Below are 25,399 nucleotides of genomic sequence, written 5' to 3'. Positions count from 1 at the left end.
CCTGAACCACATTATTTTCCCTAATGCCAAGCCCTCTCTGCAGTGCTAAAGCCTAAAATAAAGCAAGTCTAGATTTCCTCTGAATTTTCAATTTAAATGGGCTTGTTTGTTACTATCAATATTATATATATTCAGAGACTAAGCATTAGTCTAGAACCTGTCCTGCAGTTGTTGCACGTGGTCGACCGCATCATTCCACGTCATGCGTTGACCCAGGCGTCTGATAGTCTTGTAACGTTGCATGGCGATACTTGACAATTCAATATTGTACGTTCATCTGTCCCCGCTCTTTTGGGCGTATTTTATTCTACCGGCACAAATAACGCTTCTGTTTTTTTGCATAGTATACATAACTTATAATCCATTATTATATTAAAGAGTCTAATTCTGATTTTGCACAAAAAGCCGTGAGCACACAAAGATGATCGTGTGTATACCTTCTTGTAAACAGTCAGTGCACTAAGTTCCACACCGTGAATGAAGCTTCTGATCTTTCTGAGCTTTCGCTCGTTACATACCAAACCATTCACACGTTTCATAAATATGGTATTGCACTGGACATCATTTAGTATTCTCTATATAACCACAAACCGGCAAAGAAACGTCTCATAAACCATGAACACATTTAATCACAGTATGAACCGTCATACTACTGATACCACTGTTAGCACATGCTGTGATGTTACCGCTCACTGAATACGTTAAAGTGAACACTTACGCCTCGGAATATGTCCTGGCACCAACCAAATAAACATTTGTAACTCAACAAACCACGGCCATAAGCTGCCTACAATCAACGTCAGCATGTAAACAGGTACACTGTGGAAAGCCATGGCGTTGATGGTGTTGTGCACGTTTACAGCAAAGTACACATGGGAGAAAAACCTGATCTCTCTTGTTAAAATAATACCTGACCTCATTTGTAGGAATAAAATCTGATCTCATCACGGGGAAGTATAAAATTCAGGCGTCAAACGGAGGAAGTTTATTATCCCACTAAAGTCACGTTTTCTTCGCTACCTGGAGATGTAGTCGAGGATTACGAGATTACGTCCATGTCAGCACGGTGTACTGACCAGCTGTTTCCGTGTTTTCTGAAACACAGAGTTAGTCAAGTTTATTAGGACGGTTGTGTATGTTCAGGTGGATATGTAAGCGGCATGGGCACTGCAAAGATACGCATACTGTGGATTATATGAAAGGTAGGGGTATATAGTAGAGCGTATGAAAGGTGAGTGAGTGAGTGAGTTTAGTTTTACGCCGCACTCTGCAATATTCCAGCTATATGGCGGCGGTCTGTAAATAATCGAGTCTGGACCAGACAATCCAGTGATCAACAGCATGAGCATCGATCTGCGCAATTGGGAACCGATGACATGTGTCAACCAAGTCAGCGAAACTGACCACCCGATCCCGTTAGTTGCCTCTTAAGACAAGATAGTCGCCTTTTTATGGCAAGCACATGGGTTGCTGAAGACCTATTCTACCCCGGATCTTCACGGGTCCGTATGAAAGGTAAGGATATCTGGTCGAGTGTATAAAAGTTAGGACATGCAGTAGAGAATATAAAAGTAGGGACATGCAGTAGAGTGTATGAAATGTAGGGACATGTAGTAGGGTGTATGAAAGGTAGGGACATGTAGTAGAGAGTTGTATGAAAGGTAGGGACATGAAGTAGGGTGTATGAAAGGTAGGGACATGTAATAGAGAGTATGAAAGGTAGGGACGTGTAATAGAGAATATGAAAGGTAGGGACGTGTAATAGAGAGTATGAAAGGAAGGGACGTGTAATAGAGAGTATGAAAGGTAGGGACGTGTAATAGAGAGTATGAAAGGTAGGGACGTGTAATAGAGAGTATGAAAGGTAGGGACGTGTAATAGAGAGTATGAAAGGAAGGGACGTGTAATAGAGAGTATGAAAGGTAGGGACGTGTAATAGAGAGTATGAAAGGTAGGGACGTGTAATAGAGAGTATGACAGGAAGGGACGTGTAATAGAGAGTATGACAGGAAGGGACGTGTAATAGAGAGTATGACAGGAAGGGACGTGTAATAGAGAGTATGACAGGAAGGGACGTGTAATAGAGAGTATGACAGGAAGGGGCGTGAAATAGAGAGTATGACAGGAAGGGACGTGTAATAGAGTATGACAGGAAGGGACGTGTAATAGAGAGTATGACAGGAAGGGACGTGTAATAGAGAGTATGACAGGAAGGGACGTGAAATAGAGAGTATGACAGGAAGGGACGTGTAATAGAGAGTATGACAGGAAGGGACGTGTAATAGAGAGTATGACAGGAAGGGACGTGTAATAGAGAGTATGACAGGAAGGGACGTGTAATAGAGAGTATGACAGGAAGGGACGTGTAATAGAGAGTATGACAGGAAGGGACGTGTAATAGAGAGTATGAAAGGTAGGGACGTGTAATAGAGAGTATGACAGGAAGTGACGTGTAATAGAGAGTATGAAAGATAGGGACGTGTAGTGGAGAGTATGACAGGAAGGGACGTGTAATAGAGAGTATGACAGGAAGGGACGTGTAATAGAGAGTATGAAAGGTAGGGACGTGTAATAGAGAGTATGAAAGGTAGGGACGTGTAATAGAGAGTATGAAAGGTAGGGACGTGTAATAGAGAGTATGACAGGAAGGGACGTGTAATAGAGAGTATGACAGGAAGGGACGTGTAATAGAGAGTATGACAGGAAGGGACGTGTAATAGAGAGTATGACAGGAAGGGACGTGTAATAGAGAGTATGAAAGGTAGGGACGTGTAATAGAGAGTATGAAAGGTAGGGACGTGTAATAGAGAGTATGAAAGGTAGGGACGTGTAATAGAGAGTATGACAGGAAGGGACGTTTAATAGAGAGTATGAAAGGTAGGGACGTGTAATAGAGAGTATGAAAGGTAGGGACGTGTAAAAGAGAGTATGACAGGAACGGTCATGTAGTTGAATGTATGAAAGGTGAATTCGCGTTGGCAGATCGAGAAAAGAATGAGTCTCAACAATCCCCAGAAAGGTGACAGCAAGCGATCTGTCTTGATGGAAGGGAATCTATTACAATCACGACGTTATAACGTTTAAGGCACAGGGGTTCGAATCACTGTTTGGACAATAATTTTTAAAAATAAAAATCTAGATTTTTGCAACCCGTATATTGTTTTTATATGTTATGAGTAACTGATCTTTCCAATCTTTTTAGAACATTTTCCCGCTACACTCATTACATGTGTTTTATGTTAACAATATACGGTTGCAAAAATCTAGCTTTTTATTTTTTAAAATTATTGTCCAAACAGTGATTCGAACCCCTGTAGTTTAAGGGATCGGGAGATAATTGCGTGGAGTGCTGTACAAATTGTAATGCCGCGATTGGTGACTATGCATAACTGTGTAGGTGCAGCGTATAAGGCGCAAACCAACACTTTACTCGAATATAGTAGGTATTTTCATGTTACCACAGTGACTGTACAGAAACAAACCTGTAGCAATACCTGTTGACCTGTGACTATACCAGCCGACGTACATCTCCTCACCGCCAACAAGATGACCCGGATGTGCACCTTCTACTTCAAGGTGTTGTACTGTATGTCCGCTCTGAGCTTCCTTGTATTGATACAAGTTGTCATAGTCAGTGAACATTATCCAAATACTGAATTCTACAACCATGTACAATACACTGCATCAGATACCCCATTTCGGGCCATATCGGCAAAACTGAGTAACATTGAAGCGGCAGAAGAAGCAGTTGTAAAGGACAAGCTGGACGGGTTGGAGCCACTACGACCGACTGACGCCCCCGGTAAGACTATGTCAGTGACAAAGGGCCAGAATTTCAGATCAAAACGTTATTTGAATTTAATATTTTGAAATATTTGATACGTTGAATTGATAATAAATGTTCTAGGCGCTCCAGGTTGAGGTACGGGTGATAGAAATGCCTAATCAATTAGAGTGAGTGAGTTTAGATTTACGCCGCACTCAGCAATATTCCAACTACATGGCGGCGGTCTGTAAATAATCGAGTCTGGACCAGACAATCCAGTGTTCAACAGCATGAGCATCAATCTGTGCAATTGGGAACCGATGGCATGTGTCAACCAAGTCAGCGAGCCTGACCACCCGATCCCGTAAGTCGCCTTTTACGACAAGCATGGGTTGCTGAAGTTCAATTCTAACCCGGACTTTCACGGGTCCAATCAATTAGAGCGAAAACAATTGTGGAGTTCAACTTTGTACATTTGCCTTCAGGAGAACTTGGTAGAGCGGTAGCCATCAACTCTGACGCGCTCAGTGATGGACAAAGGGCCATGATGGCGGAAGGATATGAGAAGCATGGTTTCAATGAATACGTCAGCGATATGATCTCCCTCCGGCGTCGAACACCGGACTTCCGGCCGAGCATGTACGTGGTCGCCCCTGGGTGATAGGAGCCCAATATACGGGACCGGTCACATGGGGTGGTGGATGGGTGTGAGGTTGTTAAGACTGTATCCTAGTTTGCTTGAGACAAGTGACAAGAGACAATATCAAGTTACAAGCTTGTTGTTTGTGCCTATTTTGTGTTACATGTTTCATCTCCTCCTCCCTGTAATGAATAACCACGTTGTTAGGAGGGAACAGGTGCGATCATGTACTTTGAAGCAGCTGTGCGACCCTTTGTAAAAATAAGTTGTGTCCCTGGCGGTATCCTGGTCACTTTAGTCGCCTAAGGCCCAGATATACAATGTTCAGAGTTGTCTTCCAGGGTCGTGCTAAGAACCGCCTCTAAAAGTCTCCTGATTCAGTCTAAGTAAACTCAGGCTCAGTATTTTTCGTTACACTGCTATACTGTATAGCAGTGTAACGAATAATACTGAGCCTAAGTTTACTTAGACTGTCTCCTGATTATATAATATTTGTTCAACGCCATATGATTTACACCAAAGTGATACCAGCACCCGATGGGTCTCACATTCATTGATAAGTCGACAACCCCTATTTGTATTCCTACTGAAGAAGGACTCACGTGTGATGATATTACTGCAACAGCTGCTCCCCCCTAGGTGCCGGGGGATGGTGTACCCAGACGACCTGCCTGCCACCAGCATCATCATCTGTTTCCACAACGAGGCTTGGTCCACTCTCATCAGGACGGTGTTCAGCGTCCTCGACAACACACCACAACATCTCCTGCACGAAGTCATCCTAGTGGACGACGCCTCTGATGAACGTGAGCTGTTGCCCATACAATGACTCCAGTCACAGATGTTTGTTTGTCAGTGGTTAACACAGTCAGCAATATTCCAGGTATTAGACGGCCTGGAAAGAGTCGAGTCTGGACCAGACAGTGTGTGACACTGTGAGCAACGACCACCCTCGTCTGGATGCTATGGACCAGTGAAGGTCCGGGTTAGAACCCATCCTTGTCGTAAGAGGCGACTAATGGGATCGGGTGGTCAGGCTCGCTGACTTGGTTGACACATGTCATCGGTTCCCAATTGCACAGATCGATGCTCATGCTGTTGATCACTGGATTGTCTGGTCCACACTCGATTATTTACAGACCGCCGCCATATAGCTGGAATATTGCTGAGTGCGGCGTAAAACAAAACTCACTCACTCACTCTGGGTACGGTGATACGCTGTCAACACATGACCAGTCGTCCAGTTACTCGGTTCTAACTACTAGCATAGGTTACACAGGACCTATTCTGACATTAAGCATAACTGATTCCAATAATTACGGATGTATTCATTGTGCTTCAAGTGTCATCAAATATAAATTATGTCTCTTCCTATATGATTATGGATGGAATGGAAGGGAAGGCTAGTATGATGAATCGCCCTCTTTTCTTCGCCCCAGCGTCACTTGGAACCTCGCTGGCGGAATACCTCCGCCCACTGCCCAAGGTGAAGCTAGTGAGGGCTTCCTCCAGAGTGGGCTTGATAGGAGCCCGACTACTGGGCGTGGCCACAGCTACTGCCCCCGTCCTCACCTTCCTCGACTCGCACGTGGAGTGTATGAAAGGTAAGGAAGGACATGTGGCGGTGTGCATGGGAGGTAAGGACATGTTGTAGAGAGTATGAAAGATATAGACGTGTAGTAGAGAGTATGAAAGGTAGGGGCGTGTAGTGGAGAGCATGAAAGGTAGGGACGTGTAATAGAGAGTATGAAAGGTAGGGACGTGTAGTGGAGAGTATGAAAGGTAGGGACGTGTAGTGGAGAGTATGAAAGGTAGGGACGTGTAATAGAGAGTATGAAAGATAGGGACGTACGTGTAGTGGAGAGTATGAAAGGTGGGGACATGTAGTAGAGAGTATGAAAGGTAGGGACATGTAGTAGAGAGTGTGAAAGGTAGGGACGTGTAGTGGAGAGTATGAAAGGTAGGGACATGTAGTAGAGAGTATGAAAGGTAGGGACATGTAGTAGAGAGTTGTATGAAAGGTAGGGACATGTAGTGGAGAGTATGAAAGGTAAGGACGTGTAGTAGAGAGTATGAAAGGTAGGGACGTGTAGTGGAGAGTATGAAAGGTAGGGACGTGTAGTGGAGAGTATGAAAGGTAGGGACGTGTAGTGGAGAGTATGAAAGGTAGGGACGTGTAGTGGAGAGTATGAAAGGTAGGGACGTGTAGTGGAGAGTATGAAAGGTAGGGACGTGTAGTGGTGAGTTAGGGCATGTAGTAGAATGTGTAATTGTTAAGGACATGCACTACAGTATGTGACATGTGGAGCTTATGACAGGTGGGTACAGGTAATAGGGTTGAGACATGTAGTACAGTATATGAAAGATATCTACGTGCTGCGTTTTGTATGGAAGGCATTGACGTGTAATGGAGCAGGCGAAAGTTACGGATATCCCGGGAGATATAGAACTTTCTATAACGTTACCTGAAAAAAATCACTTCAATTACATTATAAATGTAAACCTTTTATGACGATAACGTAAAGACATTGTAATCTTTACGACGATAATGTAAAGACATGGTAATCTTTATGACGATAACGTAAAGACATGGTAAACTTTATGACGATAACGTAAAGACATGATAATCTTTATGACGATAACGTAAAGACATGGTAATCTTTATGACGATAACGTAAAGACATGGTAATCTTTATGACGATAACGTAAAGACATGGTAAACTTTATGACGATAACGTAAAGACATGATAATCTTTATGACGATAACGTAAAGACATGGTAAACTTTATGACGATAACGTAAAGACATGATAATCTTTATGACGATAACGTAAAGACATGGTAATCTTTATGACGATAACGTAAAGACATGGTAATCTTTATGACGATAACGTAAAACATGGTAATCTTTATGACGATAACGTAAAGACATGGTAATCTTTATGACGATAACGTAAAGACATGGTAAATTTTGTGACGATAACGTAAAAACATGGTAATCTTTATGACGATAATGTAAAGACATGGTAAACTTTATGACGATAACGTAAAGACATGGTAATCTTTATGCAGTGAAACAATGTAATAAGGCGGGGCATTGTAAACCTTGGCACTCATTCTTTGACCAATACAATCATTTTGGCAGTCATATATCTTGTCTCATTTTTGCTGTTTGATGAAAGGTGACTACAGCGTCGATTTGACAATTGCTGTTTTTGTGATCAGAGTGGCTGCAACCAATGTTGAGTCGTGTTCGGGCCAACGACCACCACGTCACATACCCAATTGTCCACATCATCAACTACATGGACTTCAGCATCAAGGAGGTAAAAATTGGAACCAGAGGTTTGTTTCACTGGATGGATCTGAGTTACTTCCCTTACAGAGCGCCTGATCACGTCCTGAACAGCAGACGAAGTGCAGCGGACCCCATCAGGTAGGCACAACATACGGATAAAGTACGTACTACAGTTAACCCCATGAGGTATACACAACACACATAGTGGACGTACTACAGTTAACCCCATGAGGTATATACAACACACATTGTGGACGTACTACAGTTAACCCCATGAGGTACATACAACACACATAGTGAACGTACTACAGTTAACCCCATGAGGTATATACAACACACATAGAGGAGGTACTACAGTTAACCCCATGAGGTATACACAACACACATTGTGGACGTACTACAGATAAACCCATGAGGTATACACAACACACATTGTGGACGTTCTTCAGTTAACCACATGAGGTATATACAACACACATTGTGGACGTACTACAGTTAACCCCGTGAGGTATATACAACACACATTGTGGACGTACTACAGTTAACCTTATGAGGTACATACAACACTAATTGCGGACGTACTTCAGTTAACCCCATGAGGTATGTACAACAAACATTGTGAACGTTCTTCAGTTAACACCATGAGGTATATACAACACACATTGTGGACGTACTTCAGTTAACCCCATGAGGTATATACAACACACATAGAGGAGGTACTATAGTTAACCCCATGAGGTATATACAACACACATTGTGGACGTACTACAGTTAACCTCATGAGGTATATACAACACAGACAGTGGACGTACCACAGTTAACCTCATGAGGTATGTACAACATAGACAGAGGACGTACTACAGTTAACCTCATGAGGTATATACAACACAGACAGAGGACGTACCACAGTAAACCTCATGAGGTATGTACAACATAGACAGTGGACGTACTACAGTTAACCTGATGAGGTATATACAACACAGACAGTGGACGTACCACAGTAAACCTCATGAGGTATATACAACACAGACAGTGGACGTACTACAGTTAACACCATGAGGTATATACAACACAGATAGTGGACGTACCACAGTTAACCTCATGAGGTATGTACAACATAGACAGAGGACGTACTACAGTTAACCTCATGAGGTATATACAACAAAGATAGTGGACGTACCACAGTTAACTTCATGAGGTATATACAACATAGACAGTGGACGTACTACAGTTAACCTCATGAGGTATGTACAACATAGACAGTGGACGTACTACAGTTAACCTCATGAGGTATATACAACACAGATAGTGGACGTACCACAGTTAACCTCATGAGGTATGTACAACATAGACAGAGGACGTACTACAGTTAACCTCATGAGGTATATACAACACAGACAGTGGACGTACCACAGTAAACCTCATGAGGTATGTACAACATAGACAGTGGACGTACTACAGTTAACCTCATGAGGTATAAACAACATAGTCAGTGGACGTACTACACTTAACCTCATGAGGTATATACAACACAGACAGTGGACGTACTACAGTTAACCTCATGAGGTATATACAACGCAGACAGTGGGCGTACCACAGTTAACCTGATGAGGTATGTACAACATAGACAGAGGACGTACTACAGTTAACCTCATGAGGTATATACAACACATTGTGGACGTACCACAGTAAACCTCATGAGGTATGTACAACATAGACAGTGGACGTACTACAGTTAACCTCATGAGGTATACACAACATAGACAGTGGACGCACTACAGTTAAGCTCATGAGGTATGTACAACATAGACAGTGGACGTACTACAGTTAAGTTCATGAGTATGTACAACATAGACAGTTGACGTACTACAGTTAATTAAATGAGGTATGTACAACACAGACAGTAGACGTACTATAGTTAACCTCATGAGGTATGTACAACAAAGACAGTGGACGTACTACGGTTAACCTCATGAGGTATGTACAACACAGGCAGTGGACGTACTACAGTTAACTTCATGAGGTATATAAAACACAGACAGTGGACGTACTACAGTTAACCTCATGAGGTATGTACAACACAGACAGTGGACGTACTACAGTTAACCTCATGAGGTATGTACAACAGAGACAGTGGACGTACTACAGTTAACTTCATGAGGTATGTACAACACAGACAGTGGACGTACTATAGCTAACTTCATGAGGTATGTACAACACAGACAGTGGACGTACTACAGTTAACCTCATGAGGTACGTACAACATAGACAGTGGACGTACTATAGTTAACTTGATGAGGTATGTACAACACACATAGTGGACGTACTACAGTTAACTTCATGAGGTATGTACAACACACATAGTGGACGTACCACAGTTAACTTCATGAGGTTTGTACAACACAGACAGTGGACGTACTATAGTTAACTTCATGAGGTATGTACAACACAGACAGTGGACGTACTACAGTTAACTTCATGAGGTATGTACAACATAGACAGTGGACGTACTATAGTTAACTTCATGAGGTATGTACAAAACAGACAGTGGACGTACTACAGTTAACCTCATGAGGTATGTACAACACAGACAGTTGACGTACTACAGTTAACCTCATGAGGTATGTACAACACAGACAGTGGACGTACTACAGTTAACTTCATGAGGTATATACAACACAGACAGTGGACGTACTATAGTTAACCTGATGAGGTATATACAACACAGACAGTGGACGTACTACAGTTAACCTCATGAGGTATGTACAACATAGACAGTGGACGTACTACAGTTAACCTCATGAGGTATGTACAACACAGACAGTGGACGTACTATAGTTAACCTCATGAGGTATGTACAACAGAGACAGTGGACGTACTACAGTTAACTTCATGAGGTATGTACAACACAGACAGTGGACGTACTATAGTTAAGTTCATGAGGTATGTACAACACAGACAGTGGATGTACTACAGTTAACCTCATGAGGTATGTACAACATAGACAGTGGACGTACTACAGTTAACCTCATGAGGTATATACAACACACATAGTGGACGTACTATAGTTAACCTCATGAGGTATGTACAACACACATAGTGGACGTACTATAGTTAACCTCATGAGGTATGTACAACACAGACAGTGGACGTACTACAGTTAACCTCATGAGGTATATACAACACAGACAGTGGACGTACTACAGTTAACCTCATGAGGTATGTACAGCATAGACAGTGGACGTACTACAGTTAACCTCATGAGGTATGTACAACACAGACAGTTGACGTACTACAGTTAACCTCATGAGGTATGTACAACACACATAGTGGACGTACTATAGTTAACCTCATGAGGTATGTACAACACAGACAGTGGACGTACTACAGTTAACCTCATGAGGTATATACAACACAGACAGTGGACGTACTACAGTTAACCTCATGAGGTATGTACAGCATTGACAGTGGACGTACTACAGTTAACCTCATGAGGTATGTACAACACAGACAGTGGACGTACTACAGTTAACCTCATGAGGTATGTACAACACAGACAGTGGACGTACTATAGTTAACTTCATGAGGGTATATGTACAACACAGACAGTGGACGTACTACAGTTAACCTCATGAGGTATGTACAACACAGACAGTGGACGTACTACAGTTAACCTCATGAGGTATGTACAACACAGACAGTGGACGTACTATAGTTAACTTCATGAGGTATGTACAACACAGACAGTTGACGTACTATAGTTAACTTCATGAGGTATGTACAACACAGACAGTGGACGCACTATAGTTAACTTCATGAGGTATACACAACACAGACAGTGGACTTACTATAGTTAACTTCATGAGGTTAACTCCATGAGGCATGTACAACACAGACAGTGGACGTACTATAGTTAACTTCATGAGGTATGTACAACACAGACAGTGGACGTACTATAGTTAACTTCATGAGGTATGTACAACACACACAGTGGACGTACTACAGTTAACTTCATGAGGTATGTACAACACACATAGTGGACGTACTATAGTTAACTTCATGAGGTATGTACAACACACATAGTGGACGTACTACAGTTAACTTCATGAGGTATGTACAACACACATAGTGGACGTACTATAGCTAACTTCATGAGGTATGTACAACACACATAGTGGACGTACTACAGTTAACCCCATGAGGTATATACAACACAGACAGTGGACGTACTACAGCTAACTTCATGAGGTATGTACAACACAGACAGTGGACGTACTACAGTTAACCTCATGAGGTATATACAACACAGACAGTGGACGTACTATAGTTAACTTTATGAGGTATGTACAACACAGACAGTGGACGTACTATAGTTAACTTCATGAGGTATGTACAACACACACAGGTGGACGTACTACAGTTAACTTCATGAGGTATGTACAACACACACAGTGGACGTACTACAGTTAACTTCATGAGGTATGTACAACACACACAGAGTGGACGTACTACAGTTAACCTCATGAGGTATGTACAACACACACAGTGGACGTACTATAGTTAACTTCATGAGGTATGTACAACACACACAGTGGACGTACTACAGTTAACTTCATGAGGTATGTACAACACAGACAGTGGACGTACTACAGTTAACTTCATGAGGTATGTACAACACAGACAGTGGACGTACTACAGTTAACCCATGAGGTATGTACAACACAGACAGTGGACGTACTACAGTTAACCTCATGAGGTATGTACAACACAGACAGTGGACGTACTACAGTTAACCTCATGAGGTATGTACAACACAGACAGTGGACGTACTACAGTTAACCTCATGAGGTATGTACAACACAGACAGTGGACGTACTACAGTTAACTTCATGAGGTATGTACAACACAGACAGTGGACGTACTACAGTTAACCTCATGAGGTATGTACAACACAGACAGTGGACGTACTACAGTTAACCTCATGAGGTATGTACAACACAGACAGTGGACGTACTACAGTTAACCTCATGAGGTATGTACAACACAGACAGTGGACGTACTATAGTTAACTTCATGAGGTATGTACAACACAGACAGTGGACGTACTACAGTTAACTTCATGAGGTATGTACAACACAGACAGTGGACGTACTATAGTTAACTTCATGAGGTATGTACAACACAGACAGTGGACGTACTATAGTTAACTTCATGAGGTATGTACAACACACAGACAGTGGACGTACTATAGTTAACTTCATGAGGTATGTACAACACAGACAGTGGACGTACTACAGTTAACTTCATGAGGTATGTACAACACAGACAGTGGACGTACTACAGTTAACTTCATGAGGTATGTACAACACAGACAGTGGACGTACTACAGTTAACTTCATGAGGTATGTACAACACAGACAGTGGACGTACTACAGTTAACTTCATGAGGTATGTACAACACAGACAGTGGACGTACTATAGTTAACTTCATGAGGTATGTACAACACAGACAGTGGACGTACTACAGTTAACTTCATGAGGTATGTACAACATAGACAGTGGACGTACTATAGTTAACCTCATGAGGTATGTACAACACAGACAGTGGACGTACTACAGTTAACCTCATGAGGTATGTACAACACAGACAGTGGACGTACTACAGTTAACCTCATGAGGTATGTACAACACAGACAGTGGACGTACTACAGTTAACTTCATGAGGTATATACAACACAGACAGTGGACGTACTACAGTTAACCTCATGAGGTATATACAACACAGACAGTGGACGTACTACAGTTAACCTCATGAGGTATGTACAACATAGACAGTGGACGTACTACAGTTAACCTCATGAGGTATGTACAACACAGACAGTGGACGTACTATAGTTAACCTCATGAGGTATGTACAACAGAGACAGTGGACGTACTACAGTTAACTTCATGAGGTATGTACAACACAGACAGTGGACGTACTATAGTTAACTTCATGAGGTATGTACAACACAGACAGTGGATGTACTACAGTTAACCTCATGAGGTATGTACAACATAGACAGTGGACGTACTATAGTTAACTTCATGAGGTATATACAACACAGACAGTGGACGTACTACAGTTAACCTCATGAGGTATATACAACACACATAGTGGACGTACTATAGTTAACCTCATGAGGTATGTACAACACACATAGTGGACGTACTATAGTTAACCTCATGAGGTATGTACAACAGAGACAGTGGACGTACTACAGTTAACCTCATGAGGTATATACAACACAGACAGTGGACGTACTACAGTTAACCTCATGAGGTATGTACAGCATAGACAGTGGACGTACTACAGTTAACCTCATGAGGTATGTACAACACAGACAGTGGACGTACTACAGTTAACCTCATGAGGTATGTACAACACACATAGTGGACGTACTATAGTTAACCTCATGAGGTATGTACAACACAGACAGTGGACGTACTACAGTTAACCTCATGAGGTATATACAACACAGACAGTGGACGTACTACAGTTAACCTCATGAGGTATGTACAGCATTGACAGTGGACGTACTACAGTTAACCTCATGAGGTATGTACAACACAGACAGTGGACGTACTACAGTTAACCTCATGAGGTATGTACAACACAGACAGTGGACGTACTATAGTTAACTTCATGAGGTATGTACAACACAGACAGTGGACGTACTACAGTTAACCTCATGAGGTATGTACAACACAGACAGTGGACGTACTACAGTTAACCTCATGAGGTATGTACAACACAGACAGTGGACGTACTATAGTTAACTTCATGAGGTATGTACAACACAGACAGTTGACGTACTATAGTTAACTTCATGAGGTATGTACAACACAGACAGTGGACGCACTATAGTTAACTTCATGAGGTATATACAACACAGACAGTGGACTTACTATAGTTAACTTCATGAGGTATGTACAACACAGACAGTGGACGTACTATAGTTAACTTCATGAGGTATGTACAACACAGACAGTGGACGTACTATAGTTAACTTCATGAGGTATGTACAACACACATAGTGGACGTACTACAGTTAACTTCATGAGGTATGTACAACACACATAGTGGACGTACTATAGTTAACTTCATGACGTATGTACAACACACATAGTGGACGTACTACAGTTAACTTCATGAGGTATGTACAACACACATAGTGGACGTACTATAGCTAACTTCATGAGGTATGTACAACACACATAGTGGACGTAGTACAGTTAACCCCATGAGGTATATAGAACACAGACAGTGGACGTACTATAGCTAACTTCATGAGGTATGTACAACACAGACAGTGGACGTACTATAGTTAACCTCATGAGGTATATACAACACAGACAGTGGACGTACTATAGTTAACTTTATGAGGTATGTACAACACAGACAGTGGACGTACTATAGTTAACTTCATGAGGTATGTACAACACACATAGTGGACGTACTACAGTTAACTTCATGAGGTATGTACAACACACATAGTGGACGTACTACAGTTAACTTCATGAGGTATGTACAACACACATAGTGGACGTACTACAGTTAACCTCATGAGGTATGTACAACACACATAGTGGACGTACTATAGTTAACTTCATGAGGTATGTACAACACACATAGTGGACGTACTACAGTTAACTTCATGAGGTATGTACAACACAGATAGTGGACGTACTACAGTTAACTTCATGAGGTATGTACAACACAGACAGTGGACGTACTACAGTTAACCTCATGAGGTATGTACAACACAGACAGTGGACGTACTACAGTTAACCTCATGAGGTATGTACAACACAGACAGTGGACGTACTACAGTTAACTTCATGAGGTATATACAACACAGACAGTGGACGTACTATAGTTAACCTCATGAGGTATGTACAACATAGACAGTGGACGTACTACAGTTAACCTCATGAGGTATGTACAACACAGACAGTGGACGTACTATAGTTAACCTCATGAGGTATGTACAACACAGACAGTGGACGTACTACAGTTAACTTCATGAGGTATGTACAACACAGACAGTGGACGTACTATAGTTAAGTTCATGAGGTATGTACAACACAGACAGTGGACGTACTACAGTTAACCTCATGAGGTATGTACAACATAGACAGTGGACGTACTATAGTTAACTTCATGAGGTATATACAACACAGACAGTGGACGTACTACAGTTAACCTCATGAGGTATATACAACACAGACAGTGGACGTACTACAGTTAACCTCATGAGGTATGTACAACACACATAGTGGACGTACTATAGTTAACCTCATGAGGTATGTACAACACAGACAGTGGACGTACTACAGTTAACCTCATGAGGTATATACAACACAGACAGTGGACGTACTACAGTTAACCTCATGAGGTATGTACAGCATAGACAGTGGACGTACTACAGTTAACTTCATGAGGTATGTACAACACAGACAGTGGACGTACTACAGTTAACCTCATGAGGTATGTACAACACAGACAGTGGACGTACTATAGTTAACCCCATGAGGTATGTACAACACAGACAGTGGACGTACTACAGTTAACCTCATGAGGTATGTACAACACAGACAGTGGACGTACTACAGTTAACTTCATGAGGTATGTACAACACAGACAGTTGACGTACTATAGTTAACTTCATGAGGTATGTACAACACAGACAGTGGACGTACTATAGTTAACTTCATGAGGTATATACAACACAGACAGTGGACTTACTATAGTTAACTTGATGAGGTATGTACAACACAGACAGTGGACGTACTATAGTTAACTTCATGAGGTATGTACAACACAGACAGTGGACGTACTATAGTTAACTTCATGAGGTATGTACAACACACATAGTGGACGTACTACAGTTAACTTCATGAGGTATGTACAACACACATAGTGGACGTACTACAGTTAACTTCATGAGGTATGTACAACACACACTGTGGACGTACTACAGATAACCTCATGAGGTATGTACAACACACATAGTGGACTTACTATAGTTAACTTCATGAGGTATGTACAACACACATAGTGGACGTACTACAGTTAACTTCATGAGGTATGTACAACACACATAGTGGACGTACTACAGTTAACTTCATGAGGTATGTACAACACACATGGTGGACGTACTACAGTTAACCTCATGAGGTATGTACAACACACATAGTGGACGTACTATAGTTAACTTCATGAGGTATGTACAACACACATGGTGGACGTACTTCAATTAACTTCATGAGGTATGTACAACACACATAGTGGACGTACTATAGTTAACTTCATGAGGTATGTACAACACACATAGTGGACGTACTACAGTTAACTTCATGAGGTATGTACAACACACATGGTGGACGTACTATAGTTAACTTCATGAGGTATGTACAACACACATAGTGGACGTACTATAGTTAACTTCATGAGGTATGTACAACACACATAGTGGACGTACTATAGTTAACTTCATGAGGTATGTACAACACAGACAGTGGACGTACTATAGTTAACTTCATGAGGTATATACAACACAGACAGTGGACTTACTATAGTTAACTTCATGAGGTATGTACAACACAGACAGTGGACGTACTATAGTTAACTTCATGAGGTATGTACAACACAGACAGTGGACGTACTAAAGTTAGCTTCATGAGGTATGTACAACACACATAGTGGACGTACTACAGTTAACTTCATGAGGTATGTACAACACACATAGTGGACGTACTATAGTTAACTTCATGAGGTATGTACAACACACATAGTGGACGTACTACAGTTAACTTCATGAGGTATGTACAACACAGACAGTGGACGTACTACAGTTAACTTCATGAGGTATGTACAACACACATAGTGGACGTACTATAGTTAACTTCATGAGGTATGTACAACACACATAGTGGACGTACTACAGTTAACTTCATGAGGTATGTACAACACACATAGTGGACGTACCACAGTTATCTTCATGAGGTATGTACAACACAGACAGTGGACGTACTATAGTTAACTTCATGAGGTATGTACAACACAGACAGTGGACGTACTACAGTTAACTTCATGAGGTATGTACAACATAGACAGTGGACGTACTATAGTTAACTTCATGAGGTATGTACAACACAGACAGTGGACGTACTACAGTTAACCTCATGAGGTATGTACAACACAGACAGTTGACGTACTACAGTTAACCTCATGAGGTATGTACAACACAGACAGTGGACGTACTATAGTTAACCTCATGAGGTATGTACAACACAGACAGTGGACGTACTACAGTTAACCTCATAAGGTATGTACAACACAGACAGTGGACGTACTACAGTTAACCTCATTAGGTATGTACAACACAGACAGTGGACGTACTATAGTTAACCTCATGAGGTATGTACAACACAGACAGTGGACGTACTTTAGTTAACTTCATGAGGTATGTACAACACAGACAGTGGACGTACTACAGTTAACTTCATGAGGTATGTACAACATAGACAGTGGACGTACTATAGTTAACTTCATGAGGTATGTACAACACAGACAGTGGACGTACTACAGTTAACCTCATGAGGTATGTACAACACAGACAGTGGACGTACTACAGTTAACTTCATGAGGTATGTACAACACAGACAGTGGACGTACTACAGTTAACCTCATGAGGTATGTACAATATAGACAGTGGACGTACTATAGTTAACTTCATGAGGTATGTACAACACAGACAGTGGACGTACTACAGTTAACCTCATGAGGTATGTACAACACAGACAGTGGACGTACTACAGTTAACCTCATGAGGTATGTACAACACAGACAGTGGACGTACTACAGTTAACCTCATGAGGTATGTACAACACACATAGTGGACGTACTATAGTTAACCTCATGAGGTATGTACAACACAGACAGTGGACGTACTACAGTTAACGTCATGAGGTATGTACAACACAGACAGTGGACGTACTACAGTTAACCTCATGAGGTATGTACAATATAGACAGTGGACGTACTATAGTTAACTTCATGAGGTATGTACAACACAGACAGTGGACGTACTACAGTTAACCTCATGAGGTATGTACAACACAGACAGTGGACGTACTACAATTAACCTCATGACGTATGTATAACACAGACAGTGGACGTACTACAGTTAACCTCATGAGGTATATACAACACACATAGTGGACGTACTATAGTTAACCTCATGAGGTATGTACAACACAGACAGTGGACGTACTACAGTTAACTTCATGAGGTATATACAACACAGACAGTGGACGTACTATAGTTAACTTGATGAGGTATATACAACACAGACAGTGGACGTACTACAGTTAACCTCATGAGGTATGTACAACACAGACAGTGGACGTACTATAGTTAACTTCATGAGGTATTTACAACACAGACAGTGGACGTACTGCAGTTAACCTCATGAGGTATGTACAACACAGACAGTGGACGTACTACAGTTAACCTCATGAGGTATGTACAACACAGACAGTGGACGTACTATAGTTAACTTCATGAGGTATGTACAACACAGACAGTTGACGTACTATAGTTAACTTCATGAGGTATGTACAACACAGACAGTGGACGTACTATAGTTAACTTTATGAGGTATGTACAACACACATAGTGGACGTACTACAGTTAACCTCATGAGGTATGTACAACACACATAGTGGACGTACTATAGTTAACTTCATGAGGTATGTACAACACACCTAGTGGACGTACTACAGTTAACTTCATGAGGTATGAACAACACACATAGTGGACGTACTACAGTTAACTTCATGAGGTATGTACAACACACATGGTGGACGTACTACACTTAACCTCATGAGGTATGTACAACACACATAGTGGACGTACTATAGTTAACGTCATGAGGTATGTACAACACACGTAGTGGACGTACTACAGTTAACTTCATGAGGTATATACAACACACATAGTGGACGTACTATAGTTAACTTCATGAGGTATGTACAACACACATAGTGGACGTACTACAGTTAACTTCATGAGGTATGTACAACACACATAGTGGACGTACCACAGTTAACGTCATGAGGTATGTACAACACAGACAGTGGACGTACTATAGTTAACTTCATGAGGTATGTACAACACAGACAGTGGACGTACTACAGTTAACTTCATGAGGTATGTACAACATAGACAGTGGACGTACTATAGTTAACCTCATGAGGTATGTACAACACAGACAGTGGACGTACTACAGTTAACCTCATGAGGTATGTACAACACAGACAGTTGACGTACTACAGTTAACCTCATGAGGTATGTACAACACAGACAGTGGACGTACTACAGTTAACTTCATGAGGTATATACAACACAGACAGTGGACGTACTATAGTTAACCTCATGAGGTATGTACAACACAGACAGTGGACGTACTATAGTTAACCTGATGAGGTATGTACAACATAGACAGTGGACGTACTATAGTTAACTTCATGAGGTATATACAACACAGACAGTGGACGTACTATAGTTAACCTCATGAGGTATGTACAACACAGACAGTGGACGTACTTCAGTTAACCTCATGAGGTATGTACAACACAGACAGTGGACGTACTATAGTTAACCTCATTAGGTATGTACAACACAGACAGTGGACGTACTATAGTTAACCTCATGAGGTATGTACAACACAGACAGTGGACGTACTACAGTTAACCTCATAAGGTATGTACAACACAGACAGTGGACGTACTACAGTTAACCTCATTAGGTATGTACAACACAGACAGTGGACGTACTATAGTTAACCTCATGAGGTATGTACAACACAGACAGTGGACGTACTATAGTTACCTTCATGAGGTATGTACAACACAGACAGTGGACGTACTTCAGTTAACTTCATGAGGTATGTACAACATAGACAGTGGACGTACTATAGTTAACTTCATGAGGTATGTACAACACAGACAGTGGACGTACTACAGTTAACCTCATGAGGTATGTACAATATAGACAGTGGACGTACTATAGTTAACTTCATGAGGTATGTACAACACAGACAGTGGACGTACTACAGTTAACCTCATGAGGTATGTACAACACAGACAGTGGACGTACTATAGTTAACCTCATGAGGTATGTACAACACAGACAGTGGACGTACTACAGTTAACCTCATGAGGTATGTACAACACACATAGTGGGCGTACTATAGTTAACCTCATGAGGTATGTACAACACAGACAGTGGACGTACTACAGTTAACTTCAGGAGGTATATACAACACAGACAGTGGACGTACTATAGTTAACTTGATGAGGTATATACAACACAGACAGTGGACGTACTACAGTTAACCTCATGAGGTATGTACAACACAGACAGTGGACGTACTACAGTTAACTTCATGAGGTATATACAACACAGACAGTGGACGTACTATAGTTAACCTGATGAGGTATGTACAACATAGACAGTCGACGTACTACAGTTAACCTCATGAGGTATGTACAACACAGACAGTGGACGTACTATAGTTAACCTGATGAGGTATATACAACACAGACAGTGGACGTACTACAGTTAACCTCATGAGGTATGTACAACATAGACAGTGGACGTACTACAGTTAACCTCATGAGGTATGTACAACACAGACAGTGGACGTACTATAGTTAACCTGATGAGGTATGTACAACATAGACAGTGGACGTACTACAGTTAACTTCATGAGGTATATACAACTCAGACAGTGGACGTACTACAGTTAACTTCATGAGGTATATACAACACAGACAGTGGACTTACTATAGTTAACTTCATGAGGTATGTACAACACACATAGTGGACGTACTATAGTTAACTTCATGAGGTATGTACAACACAGACAGTGGACGTACTACAGTTAACCTCATGAGGTATGTACAACACAGACAGCTGACGTACTATAGTTAACTTCATGAGGGATATACAACACAGACAGTGGACGTACTACAGTTAACTTCATGAGGTATGTACAACATTGACAGTGGACGTACTAAAGTTAACCTGATGAGGTATATACAACACAGACAGTGGACGTACTTCGGAAAGTCTACGATCACCCCGGATATCACAAGCTGCCTGTGAGGCGTTAGAATGTTTTATAGTCACATGACTTTCTGCTGGGTGAACAGAGGCAATTGTGATCAAACTCACTTGCCTAAGGTGAGACCATATGTATAACATGTGCTTCGTTGTGGGGCAGGACTGAAGTCCTAGAAACTCTCGGGAGTCGAGCTACCAAACACGGTCACTCATCCAAAGACTCACCGCGCCCAACGTTGCTCAACTTAGACTGATTTGTGACCTGAGCTCTAAGCACAAGACAACACAGCAGCACATGATACACAGCTGAATACTTGCATCCCGTGTCAGTAATCCTCATAATATGAATACAGTTAGGAAGCAAAAGCATAACTTTTAATGGATATTGTTGGTAAAATACTTACATCGACTTTCAGACAGATTAATAAAGAGGTAGTGTGTTGCCAGATCCGCCACAATGCCCGGTGGAATATTCAGCATAAGCAGACGATACTTCCACCATTTGGGAGGGTATGACCCGGGACTCAAGACATGGGGAAGCGAAAACACAGAACTGTCGTTTAAGGTACATTTATGTTTCATATAAACCATATGATTCTAAAAGCATGGATGAATGATATGTTTTGTTGGACGTCCTATTAGGAGGGATCTATTCGCCATGTCTGAGTTTGAAAGCACACAGTATTTAGGCGTCTGAGAGGTATACTACTCGGACACAGGAAGGTATATTTGACTGGGCCTCAACTGAAACAAACAAGAAGCTATTCGGTCATGTGACTGCGATGTATTTGAAGTAAATAGCTTTGTTTTGTCAGCTTTATGTTTCACATCAAGGTCATAACGAGGGGCATACCTGTGAAATCATTAAATGTGTTCTATGCAGGTATGGAAGTGTAACTACTACTGATTATGTGATTGTACTGCTGATTGTGTTTGTTGCAGGTGTGGATGTGTAACTACTACTGATTATGTTATTGTACTGCTGATTGTGTTTGTTGCAGGTGTGGATGTGTAACTACTACTGATTATGTGATTGTACTGCTGATTGTGTTTGTTGCAGGTGTGGATGTGTAACTACTACTGATTATGTGTGTATACTACTGTACTGCTGATTGTGTTTGTTGCAGGTGTGGATGTGTAACTACTACTGATTATGTGATTGTACTGCTGATTGTGTTTGTTGCAGGGTGTGGATGTGTAACTACTACTGATTATGTGATTGTACTGCTGATTGTTCTGCTGATTGTGTTTGTTGCAGGTGTGGATGTGTAACTACTACTGATTATGATTATGCTGATTGTGTTTGTTGCAGGTGTGGATGTGTAACTACTACTGATTATGTGATTACTGCTGATTGTGTTTGTTGCAGGTGTGGATGTGTAACTACTACTGATTATGTGGATGTACTGCTGATTGTGTTTGTTGCAGGTGTGGATGTGTAACTACTACTGATTATGTGATTGTACTGCTGATTGTGTTTGTTGCAGGTGTGGATGTGTAACTACTACTGATTATGTGATTGTACTGCTGATTGTGTTTGTTGCAGGTGTGGATGTGTAACTACTACTGATTATGTGATTGTTCTGCTGATTGTGTTTGTTGCAGGTGTGGATGTGTAACTACTACTGATTATGTGATTGTGTTTGGCATTGTATTGATTGTGATTGTGTTTGTTGCAGGTGTGGATGTGTGTAACTACTACTGATTATGTTATTGTTCTGCTGATTGTGTTTGTTGCAGGTGTGGATGTGTAACTACTACTGATTATGTGATTGTTCTGCTGATTGTGTTTGTTGCAGGTGTGGAAGTGTAACTACTACTGATTATGTGATTGTACTGCTGATTGTGTTTGTTGCATGTGTGGATGTGTAACTACTACTGATTATGTGGATGTACTGCTGATTGTGTTTGTTGCAGGTATGGATGTGTTTGTTGCAACTACTACTGATTATGTGATTGTTCTGCTGATTGTGTTTGTTGCAGGTGTGGAAGTGTAACTACTACTGATTATGTGATTGTACTGCTGATTGTGTTTGGTGCATGTGTGGATGTGTAACTACTACTGATTATGTGGATGTACTGCTGATTATGTTTGTTGCAGGTATGGATGTGTAACTACTACTGATTATGTGATTGTACTGCTGATTGTGTTTGGTGTATGTGTGGATGTGTAACTACTACTGATTATGTGATTGTACTGCTGATTATGTTTGTTGCAGGTATGGATGTGTAACTACTACTGATTATGTGATTGTACTGCTGATTGTGTTTGGTGCATGTGTGGATGTGTAACTACTACTGATTATGTAGATGTACTGCTGATTATGTTTGTTGCAGGTATGGATGTGTAACTACTACTGATTATGTGATTGTACTGCTGATTGTGTTTGTTGCATGTGTGGATGTGTAACTACTACTGATTATGTGGATGTACTGCTGATTATGTTTGTTGCAGGTGTGGATGTGCAACGGTACAATCGAGGTTTTGCCATGCTCAGGCATTGCGCATGTGTTCAGACACATCAACCCTAATTTGGGCAACAACTTCTACGACACCGTTACGACGAACGCCATGAGGGTAGCCCACGTGTGGATGGACCAGTATAAATACTTCTTTTTCAACAATTTCATCGAAGATAATCAAATGGTGAATGCGTCAGGAAGTTAGCCCTGTCTCCGTTATTAGTACTGATGTTTGTCTTGAGAACAGTTCTGGGTTGCATCCCTTTACCATCCATTGGTCGTGAGTACCAAGATGCCCCACCAGTTATCAGCCCAGATTATTCCATTCATAGTTAGTTATGCGGAGTTTGGTAATGCGTATATACAGAATCAGTGTTCATTAGTAATTAGAATTACATTATTTTTGTAATCACCAGCGCGAAGGAAGAAGGTGGTGCAAGCAGCGTAGAAATTCCCGGTCAAATAAATGAAGAGTCGTAAAATATTTGAAACCCTCCAACCTTTAAATGTAAGTTTGACGCTTCCCCTTGTCGAGTAACAATAAGAACTTCTCAACGCATTTGCCCTGTATTATCATGTATCGTAGTTAGTAATTAAATAATGTTAACACTGGCGTTGTTTCCGATGATATCTTTTCTTTGTGCCCACAGCTCAACTTTGGAAATGTTTCTGACAGAGTATCGCTACGACAGAGGTTGAAGTGTTACGACTTTGACTGGTACATGCGCAACGTGGCCACCGATCTGTACGCTCCGACTGATGCCCTCCAATTGCAGGAGGTAATGTATACCATACACGTACACCGCTACATTTCCACAATACAACATGGGCTTGGTGGTCTAGATGAACTCGAGTGGTGGCGTAAGCTAGTGGTTACATCTCGAGGTCCAGGTTCGAATCCCCTCATGGGGACAATGGGTACAGCCCATTTCCGATGTCAGGCCTCACTCTAAAGGTACTCAGACATTAAGACATTACTATTTGCCACGCCAGACCCTGGTTATAGCATGGTGTTAGCGCATGAAACAGTGGTTCACTTTGTGGATGTCAGCTGTGAGAT

At 41.4% G+C, this 25,399-nt stretch overlaps 1 protein-coding gene across 1 annotated transcript; it reads left to right on the top strand.

The window, feature by feature from the left end:
• Positions 1 to 3,546: 3,546 nt before the first annotated feature.
• LOC124256023 (putative polypeptide N-acetylgalactosaminyltransferase 9) lies at positions 3,547 to 25,396 on the top strand. The gene is made up of 9 exons (XM_046689936.1): positions 3,547 to 3,802; positions 4,252 to 4,405; positions 5,046 to 5,212; positions 5,846 to 6,043; positions 7,631 to 7,841; positions 22,324 to 22,441; positions 24,332 to 24,454; positions 24,990 to 25,118; positions 25,391 to 25,396. The coding sequence occupies exons 1-9, from the start codon at positions 3,547 to 3,549 to the stop codon at positions 25,394 to 25,396; spliced, it is 1,362 nt and encodes a 453-aa protein (XP_046545892.1).
• The last annotated feature ends 3 nt before the right edge of the window (positions 25,397 to 25,399 follow it).

The sequence above is a fragment of the Haliotis rubra genome, unplaced genomic scaffold (assembly GCF_003918875.1).
Source record: "Haliotis rubra isolate DU_JTF1 unplaced genomic scaffold, ASM391887v1 Scf615, whole genome shotgun sequence".
In the NCBI taxonomy this organism is placed as follows: domain Eukaryota; kingdom Metazoa; phylum Mollusca; class Gastropoda; order Lepetellida; family Haliotidae; genus Haliotis; species Haliotis rubra.
The sequence above is the reverse complement of the archived record's forward strand: the minus strand, read 5'-3'. Positions and strand labels throughout refer to the sequence as shown.